The 9,830-nt window shown below is 35.0% G+C and overlaps 2 protein-coding genes across 3 annotated transcripts in view; both read right to left on the bottom strand.

The window, feature by feature from the left end:
• clic5a (chloride intracellular channel 5a) overlaps positions 1-4,595 on the bottom strand; it is an 8,167-nt gene extending 3,572 nt beyond the window's left edge. Inside the window, exons 1-5 of the mRNA XM_016284030.1 lie at positions 4,370-4,595; positions 1,865-1,974; positions 1,362-1,487; positions 1,177-1,283; positions 775-956 (exon numbers count right to left, since the gene is read on the bottom strand). Of these exons, the coding sequence (XP_016139516.1) occupies positions 775-956; positions 1,177-1,283; positions 1,362-1,487; positions 1,865-1,974; positions 4,370-4,420 (576 nt within the window). The 5' untranslated portion in view covers positions 4,421-4,595. The remainder of the gene's footprint in view (positions 1-774; positions 957-1,176; positions 1,284-1,361; positions 1,488-1,864; positions 1,975-4,369) is intronic.
• A 3,515-nt stretch (positions 4,596-8,110) lies between these two features.
• enpp4 (ectonucleotide pyrophosphatase/phosphodiesterase 4) overlaps positions 8,111-9,830 on the bottom strand; it is a 6,162-nt gene continuing 4,442 nt past the window's right edge. The window contains exons 3-4 of one of the 2 annotated variants that reach the window (XM_016284028.1): positions 9,014-9,180; positions 8,111-8,852 (exon numbers count right to left, since the gene is read on the bottom strand). In XM_016284028.1, the coding sequence (XP_016139514.1) occupies positions 8,482-8,852; positions 9,014-9,180 (538 nt within the window). In that variant the 3' untranslated portion in view covers positions 8,111-8,481. Of the gene's footprint in view, positions 8,853-9,013; positions 9,185-9,830 lie in introns of both variants that reach the window. The other variant, XM_016284027.1, reaches the window with a different exon arrangement.

Below are 9,830 nucleotides of genomic sequence, written 5' to 3'. Positions count from 1 at the left end.
ATGATCTGTGGAGTATTTTGAGCTGAAACTTCACAGACACATTCTGGGGACACCAGAGACTTATATCACATATTGTAAAAAGGGGCATAATATGTCTCCTTTAAAAAGTAAACCCAACCAGAGAAACATTCACTGAAATAAAACAGAACAGTTTTTATACGTTTCAAGAATGTTCAAAGAAAGGAATGTTCAAAAGACTAACCCATTTAGGCTATATAAAAACGTTGCGGGAATAATTGCTTTGAAATGTAACTAAAGTTTTAAAATTTCCAGTTTCCTGTCATGATTACAATGTCATTTAAAAGGTAAAAAACGTTCCTTAATATTCTAATAATGTTAAAATGTCCAGGTTTCGTTCCATAACTAGAACATTATTTAAGGATACTAAAACGTTTCTTACAAGGTTCTATTAATTTCTTCACCCTAAATGTAATTTGAATATTTATTTTTAATCATCTAAGCACAATATATATTAAATAGCCTATTAATAATGTTATAAGAATGTTCCATAAACATTACTATAAGAACACTTTGACCCCTTATATATAACTTTTTAAAAATGTGTGAGAATGTTTCCTGTTATCTGGACAGTTGTGTATCTGTGCAGAAGCTGACTTTAAAAAGTAAACCCACCCTGAGAAACATTCACTGCAATAAAAAGGAACATTTCAGCAATGAAAAAGGAATGTTGTTGGAACGTTTCAGGAATCACCACTATTTTTTCTTGCACTAAATGATCAATTACAGCAGATCTCCCATGCAGCGGTACATTACCTTCACTACGTGCAGTTTGGGGAGGAGGTTGCAGTCTGCGAGCGTTAATTCATTGCCGTCCAAGTACTTGCGGTTGGAGCACTTCTCCTCCTCCGTACTATCAGCATCAATCTCGTCCGGCAGAGGGGAGTTCAGGAAGTTGTCCAGTTTCTTCAGAGCTTTCAGTAGCCCCTTCTCCAGACCTACACAGCCAAAAGTTTGATATGTGCTTGTGCTGAATGTTTTTATCTGAAGAAATACAGCGGCTTTAAGTCAAGACAGTCCCTTTAAAGGCCTAGTGGAATGTGATGAGCTCTGGATAACATATGGCTCCATATTTCGCCGTTGACAGCAGCATCCATAAAGAGCTGTAGAAAATCCTTGAACCTGTCTAATAAGTCATAAAGCAGACGTTAAACTCACTTGCGTTGGCTCCTGGATTTGTGTTCTTGATGTAGGCTGAGAACTTTGCAAAGATGTCATTTCCAGCCGTGTTTGACTCCTTGTTCTTCGCAGCCAGTTTTGGATACCTTTGGACGTGAACGAAAAATAATGCTGTTCGCATTACATAAACAATCAATCCATCTGTGAACATCCTGTCAACCTACTTGGAAGGCGCTAGCATCTCTTCCAAGAATTCCTCGACTTTGTTGACATCTGTCCGCACTTCGCCATTGAAGGTAAGGAATGGTGGAGGAGTACCGGGAGCCAGATTATGGAGATCAGCTGGTTTCCTTGAAGAAAAATGGAAAACTTTAGATTTTTAATGCACGTTCACATCTGATTTTGATCATTACATAACAGCCATTTAAAGCCAATGAAAATGCTTGATAAGCACAGTTTTCTTTGCTGTGTTACACTCTAAAAAATGCTGGGTTAAAAAGGGACAAACCCAGCTATTGGGTTGTTTTGACCCAACCGCTGGGTCAAAACAACCCAATAGCTGGGTTTGTCCCTTTTTAACCCAGCATTTTTTAGAGTGTAATGTATGAAACAGGACATTTAGGTGGGAGATATCTATCTAAAGCTAACAGACTTTAACTAAAAGCCACAGAATTTTCTAACAGCAACTCTAATGCCCAAAGCAGATTTTTAAATACATTTTCATTACCTTTTCAGGTCGACAGTGGTGACGTTGAACACGACTCCCTTCAGCCACAGGATCATAAAAAGCCTTTGAGAAAAAGGACAGTTTCCAATACTTTCTCCATCACTGCCAGCCTGAGGAACACAAACTGATAAATCAGTATACCAGACACAATGCATCTCATCATATAAGCACAATACCATGGTATCACCAGAGTATTTTTAGTGCAGTCAGCATCTTGAAAATGAGAAAATGGATTAACGTATTTGTTGTAAATCAGCAATGTAAAAATTCATGCAGTGAATTATGACCTAAAATGTATATAATACACATTTTTATAAATATCAAATGTATATATAAAATATATATTTGTTTTATATATACACACAATATATACTCTGTGTGTGTGTGTGTGTGTGTGTATACACAAAATATATATGTATTTTTTTTTATTATTCAACTTAAGTTAAATATGTATAAGTAAATGTGTTATTTTAGTGCAGGCAAGTGTTTGAAATGTTTAAAAAATGGATTGAATAAATGAATTATAACATTAAAATATATATATACACATTTTATAAATTAAGTATCAATATGTATATAACTCACAGACCCAGACATGCATGTCAGTATCATTATGAATGAATAAATGAATGATGCATTTATATAGCGCTTTATTGTGTATTGTTGTACTCCCAAAGCACTTTATAATCATGTGGGGGGGGAGTCTCTCCTCAACCACCACCAGTGTGCAGCATCCACTTGGATGATGCGACGGCAGCCACAGGACAACGGCGTCAGTGCGCTCACCACACACCAGCTACATTATATCATGTCATATCATTAGGCCAAATGTGAGATTATTAAACCGCTGAAAGTCATTCAACGTTCAGTGCATGATTTGTAATCTGCAATACAATAGTACACAATACAAAGGACCAATGGGGATTCAATGCCAAATTTCCATATCTGAAATTAGGCATTCAAGCTATCCAATAGCATCCTTAACTGGGCCAGTAACTTGAGCCAGACATCAGATCCGCGCTTGAGCTGAATTATGCATGGAAATTCCATTACCTGCCCCATTAGCCCACAGCAAAGGGGTTTGGGGTCATACTGTACCTGTCAACACAACTATGAGTTAGACATCATCCTCGCCACCTAAAATTAATGTGTTTAGCACTTAACTATGCTTGGATAAAATGCATAGAGGTTGGATTTCAAAGGGTCAAAAAAAAGCTTGATTGGCTCGGATTGAATGTCGTGAGTTATTGCTTATGTTACACCTTATGTTAAGACAATTGACATACTCAATCCACATTCCCATGGGATAAAGTATATTCAGAGCAAGGACTAAAAATTATTTTATTATTTAAATGAGTTATTTAGGTTAAACAGATGTTCATAGCATGTGATTTATGACTCTCTGTGCATTGGATTTCTGAGTTTTGTCCATGAAAAACAAAATGAAAAATGACGTTTTGTCCATGAAAAAAAGGTTCTTTATTGGAATCTATGATTCCATGAAGAACCTTTAACATGCATAGAATCTTTCCATTGCACAAAAGGTTCTTTGTAGTGGAAAAAGATTGTTAAAATATTCTTTACACTTAGAAAAAAGTGTTCTTTTAAGAACTGTTCACTGAAAAGTTCACTGAGGAACCCAAAATGGTTCTTCTATGGCATTTGCTTTGGAACATTTTTTTGTCCTCTTCTGTAGAGGACAAAAGAACATATTTTGAAGAATGTTGGTAAGCAAACAGTTGACGGTAGCCATTGACTTCCATAGTATGATAAAGAACACTATGCAGGTTAATGGCTACCGGCAACCGTTTGGTTACAAAACATTCTTCAAAATAAATTATTTTGTGTTCAACAGAAGAAAGAAGCTCATACAAGGCTGAAACAAATGGAGGGTGAGTAAATGAATCATACATGTCTGTAACACAGTATGCAAAAGTTTAATACTAAAAGTTAGGGGCTGTCAAATCACTAACCCTAATTTTAAGCAACTTAGATGAGGTCATATATCAATAGTCAGCCAGAAGAAAACAGTTTTTAAACACCTGTCTCTAATTTACTGTCACTATTAGCTCTATTTATAACTTTGACGCCACATGCAAGAAATACAGTGTCTGACCTTCTGTGATTATGACAGTCTTCATCAACATTTCACCCTCATTCTTTCACCAGTTTCAGCTGTTATCTAAACATCATCACATCTAAAAAAACCAATGCAAATGAACCACAGAAAGCAGCAGAAGAAATTAGACACTTGAACACAGAGGAATTAGAGCATGAGGTGTTGATAGAAAGGAAGAAATAATTCAAGAGCAACCCAAAGTTTCTGCTTTGAAACTGTCCCGGGCCAAATGCCCATCTTAACCTCAAACGAAACTGCTAAAACTGTCAGAAAGCTTTTAAAAGTAATGCCAGCATTGACTCCTGACTATTGATTAAATGTGCAACCTTCAAACATAGCCAGGGAGCTTAGACCCGCAGGTCACTATAGCTTATCGTCATGCTTACCTTCACGAAAAGCTCGATATCAGGGTCTTTGTCCTCCTCATTTGAGGTCATATCGCTTAAACTCACTCAAATTCAGAAGTTGATGGAGAATTATGAATATGTAATCTCTTTTCCTTGGATGTGGGAGTCTTTTATGTGTCCGGCGGGGTGTTGTGATGGTCTCAGCGCTGTAACAGGTTGGTGGAGGTGCGGTGCTTGTTTTGATTTGGCCCCTTGTGGTCAGCTGTCAGTGAGAGCCGCTCCAACTGTCACAGGAGGGCCAAAAATAGCTTCCACGCAGCGCAGGAGCAAAAGGGAGGAGTTTAGTGTCACCTACGCTAGCTCAGTGTCGCTGGGGTCCTTTATAGAAATATGATTAATCATATTTCACTCCTTCCTGTCAAAACCTGAGTCACGAATCACTGACCTCTCACAGCGCTGGTGCGAAAATCCAAACCGGGTTTAGTAGTCATACAAAAATGTTCTTTTCCTTACTAACGCCACCTTTTTGTCTCATTACCTTCGAATCAGATCAGAATCAGACAGATGTGGCGTACAGTAAGTAACACATTTAATGGGGTCACTGTCTCTCAGGCCCCAGTTCCTGCCGGTCGGGCTTCATAATCAGCTGGCGGTTCAGTTTGGGAGGGTTATGGGTAAACTATTCCAGTAAGTTCTCTCTAAATATAGAGTCGTAGACTCCCTGAACACTCATTTACACATGATTACTGACCTCAGGACTGTGCAGTAACAGTCACACACTAAACTGCTGCTCTGTATTGAACAACAACTAAGCAGATACATATTTGTGGTATGTCACATTAGATTAGGTGCATGTAATAAGATTTATATATACACATGAACATTCAAAAGTTTGGTGTCATTAAACATATATATACAGTGGGGCAGGTGATAAGAGATTTACTACTAATCACAGAACCGGCTTTAGACTAGATGCGCTTGACAATCACATGCGATTAATTGCACAGCCCTAATATACATATATATATATATATATATATGTGTGTGTATATATTTAAAGAAATTAATACTTTTCAGCAAGGATGCATTAAATTTATCAAAAGTGACAGTAAATTAATTTTTTCATCATTTCAAATAATTTAATAAGACTATACACATGACCATTCAAGTCCATTACATGTATTTTTTAAAGAAATTAATGCTTTTATTTAACCAACTGAAATTTAAATTGAACAAAATTGACAGTAAAGTCTTTTTGGAAATTATATTTCAAATGAATGCCGTTATTTTGGTGTTACTTTATACTCATTAAAAAATCCTGGGAAAAAAATAGAATAATGGTTTCATCCAAAAAATATTATGTGCCACAACTGTGTTCAACATTGATAATAATAAAAAATTATAATATTTAAGAATTGATAATAAGCAAATCAGCATGATTTCTGAAGGATCATGTGATACTGAAGACTGGACTAATGATGCTGAAAATTCAGTTTTGATCACAGAAATAAATTACATTTTAAAATATATTAAAATAGAAAACAGATATTTTAAATTGTAATAATATTTCACAATATTAATGTTTTTACTGTATTTTTAGTCAAATTAATGCAGCCTGGGTGAGCAGATATAAATGTACACTATCAGCCAAGAGCCCCTTTCTCCTAAATTAACACCAATTCTGTACATAAAAAGTGATAAAAACAACCTTTACATATCATATTTCGCTCTTGTGCTATAGAATGAGCGATGACTTAATAAAAGTCACAACTGAGTGTCGTCATGATATACAGTAACCCCTAGTTCACCTGGTATGTTTAGAATAACATAAAGTGAGACCTCTAGTGGCTGCTTATCACTAAAAAAACACTCTTTAAATATCTGAAATAGATATTTTATTTGATTTTCAGATGACAAATGTCATGTATTTCTAAGTGAAAAAAGGTTCCATAGAGTTTTTGCTTTGCATAGTTTCATGAATATTCAAAAAGCTGTGAACATACGACCACAAACATTTGATAGCCAAATACTGCACAAGCCAGGACGATTTCCTATGTTTCAGTAACCTTCCTTTCAGTAATTAAAGATTGATGCGAAATAATATTGACCACCGCTAAATGTACAGACAAAACTGCAAGAAATACTTATAAAGCGACAAGCAATGGCTAAAAAGTCAAAAAAGAAAAGGTTTTACACAGCTTTTCTAACTCATTTCTCGTCAACAGTAAAAAAAAAAACAGCATTACAAGTCAAAAACACTTATTATTTCCCAATAAAATTAGCAATGTCATTTAAAAAAAAAAGAACAACTGCTAGTAATTAAATAGAAAAATAAAATCCCTGTTATACAAACATTTTAAAGCATGAATAAAAGGTCCTCATTTTAAAAGCAGCAACATCTTCCCTTCCCCCAAATCTCAACCTACAGATTACAGTGCAACAAGCAAAAACACAAGCTTTACAGTGTATTCACACACACACACACAACTATCTCTGAGAAACATTCAACTATACAAGCAACATTCAGGTAAAAGCCCTCATAAACCCTACAGAAACATTCCTCAGTAGGGATTCAAGAAGAAATGTGAGATTTAGCCTTTCTTTAGTTGCATTTGATCTAAATAACCCTTTTCTGAAAAGTAATAAAGACCAAGCAACCTCTAAAAAAAAGAAATAAATATGCATATATAACTGGTTGTGTATGCCCTGGTGATGAAAACAGATAAAACATGTGACTTAATAAATAAAGTTTCAGTACGGGCATTTTCAAGTAACCTCAGTATCCTGGTTCTTCACTGAAAAGAAGCTTGTAATAATTGTTATTGCTTATGTCCTGCATTTCCCAAAAGCATTGCAAGCCTAAGTAGAAACCATTGTCATCAATGCATTCTAGGATCTACTTAGACTTGTGATGATTTTGGGAAACGCACAGCAGTTAAAGAGCATGAAGCATGGCATACCTCAGTAACCTGACTGCTAACATACAGTATGCATAGATATAAAGCAATATTTACATGCATATGATAATGCTAGAAAGCATTACTGGAAGTAGCACGATTTAATCATTCATAAATCTGTGTTAAATGTGATGACAGCATGCTTGTGCGTGTGAGATTTTTCAGGAAACTATCTAACACAATCAAAATATTTCTAGCTTTGTTTTTTTTTTTTTTTTTTTTTTTTTTTTATTTTTTTTTTTTTTTTTTTTTTTTTTTTTTTTTTTTTTTTTTTTTTTTTTTTTGAATATTGTTGTTGTCCAGGGTATGGAAACTTATTTCCGCCACAAAAATGGAAATTGTGACTGTTTTTTCTGACAATTCTGACATTTTCATTTCAATTCTGAGAGAGAGAAAAAAGTCAGAATTGTATATATAAACTCTTAATTGCAAAGTATTAACTCAGAATTTGAAGAAAAGTCTGAATTGTGAGATATAAACTCAAAATTGTAAAAAAAAAAAAAGTATTCTGTGGCAGAAATAATCTTCCATATCAGTGAACTCATAATCTGGTTAAAGGGATAGTTCACCTAAATATGAAAATTCTGTCATAATTTACTCACCTTCATGTTGTTTCAAACCTGTATGAGTTTCTTTCTTCTGTTAAGCACAAAAGAATATATCTGGAAGAATGTTGGTAGCCAAACAGTTGCTGGTATCCATCGACTTAGTATTTTTTTTTTCCATACTACTGAAGTCAGTGGATCCCAGCAACTGTTTGGTTACCGACATTCTTCAAAATGTTTTCTTTAGTGCTCAACAGAAGAAAGAAACTTGAGCGTGATTAAATAATGACAGCATTTTCATTTTTGGGTGAACTATCCCTTTAAGAAACTAAATGCTTGTAAAGTATTTCTCTCTCAACAGCTGCTGATAATGTTGAGGACATGTTTTGTCATGTTTGTTTAGTACTAACGTTGACTCATCATTATTGTGCCTTCAGTGTGTTGCTGGCTTCACAACTGCTGAATTCCTCCCTTACAGTTTCAATATGATTGTCATCTCTGCACCATTTCAGCATTTAAAGGAACAGTTCACCTGAAAATGAAAATGCAGTCATCATTTAGATGAACTATTCCTTTACCATATCCTACATGTGCTTGTATCGAGTCAAATCTCTCCATCCAAGACAGTACCAGCGTCTAATGACACGCTTCATTCCAGCAGCGGCTCGTCATCAGCGTCGTCCTCTAACTCCAAGCGGGCGAACGGACGTGAAGATGAGGGATCTCTGTTCTTCATCAGCTTGAATAGACAGGTGAAGGTGGTCAGGATGATCAGAACTCCGATGACGAGGCCCACGGCTAGCGCTAGCTCCCCGCACTGCTCGTTAACTAGCACACAGCGCACGTGAGCGAAGCTGCCGTTGTTGGGCTTCGGAGGGACGCCCACGAGGTGGCACATGAGCGGGTAGAGATCCACACTGTTAAAGCTCGACATCCTGTAGCCTTTGCGAAACGCGGGCCCATGGGCGGCCAGGAAGGGGTGCATGCTGGGAAACGTACTGTCATAGCCATGATCGCCCACTGCGAAAAACAAGAAATGTATAAAAAAAAAAACAATATGCATTTAGGAAATACCATTAAAATTTTTTATTTAACAGGAATTTCAAATAGTAAATGTTTTTAACAAGGGCATTTCAAGAAGAAGAATGTAAAATAACTCTTTGCTTTCAAGGAACACTTACGGCGCGGGAGTCTGCCATTTTTGACAATCGTCCAGCCTTCATCTGCCACCAGAAGGATTGGCTGAATCCTTACGTTGTTTTTATAGTGCAGCCGATCGGGAACATCGTCCTTCAGGTACACCTTCATGTTACTGTGACAAATGGACAGGTTTTTGTATACAGTCGAACTGCCTGCGAATGAAATCAAAAAAATAAATATGATGAAACATCATCAGGCACAGACGGAATCTGCGGACTGATTTGGGAAGGAAAACCTGAGGGATTCTGAGGAATGGATATAAACAAAGTAAAAAATTATTATGCATTAATGCAAAACATTTTTTAAATATTGTGTAAAATAAGAGTAACTTTAAATTCAATATTAATGTTATATAATATGTTTAATTAAATCTATATTATATTTAATACTGATTAAATATTATTTATTAAAATGTTATATATTTAATTTGATATCAGGGTTACTTTAGTGTCACTGATATACTATTATAGTTACTATATTAATCTGCTGAATTAGTTTATTTTTTATATTTTCTGTTTTCACTTTGATTTTAGTTAAAGTTTTAGTAATTCTGTTGTTTTTTTGTGTCATTTTGTGAATCATTTTAATGTAAGATTTTGTTTTTAATAAAGTATATCTATATAGTTTATTTATTTTTTATTCATTACTTTTAGTTTATTTTTTTAGATTATTTAGTTTATCTTATTTAATTTAGTGTTTATTTAATTTAAATTATATTGCAAGTATAATTAAGTATATTAATATATATACACCAAGTATACAATTATATTAATAATTTAACACAAATAATTATATATA

This window comes from Sinocyclocheilus grahami, unplaced genomic scaffold (genome assembly GCF_001515645.1).
Source record: "Sinocyclocheilus grahami isolate Dianchi unplaced genomic scaffold, SAMN03320097.WGS_v1.1 scaffold179.1, whole genome shotgun sequence".
NCBI lineage: Eukaryota > Metazoa > Chordata > Actinopteri > Cypriniformes > Cyprinidae > Sinocyclocheilus > Sinocyclocheilus grahami.
Note: the sequence above shows the minus strand (reverse complement) of the source record. Positions and strands in the feature narration are given on the sequence as shown.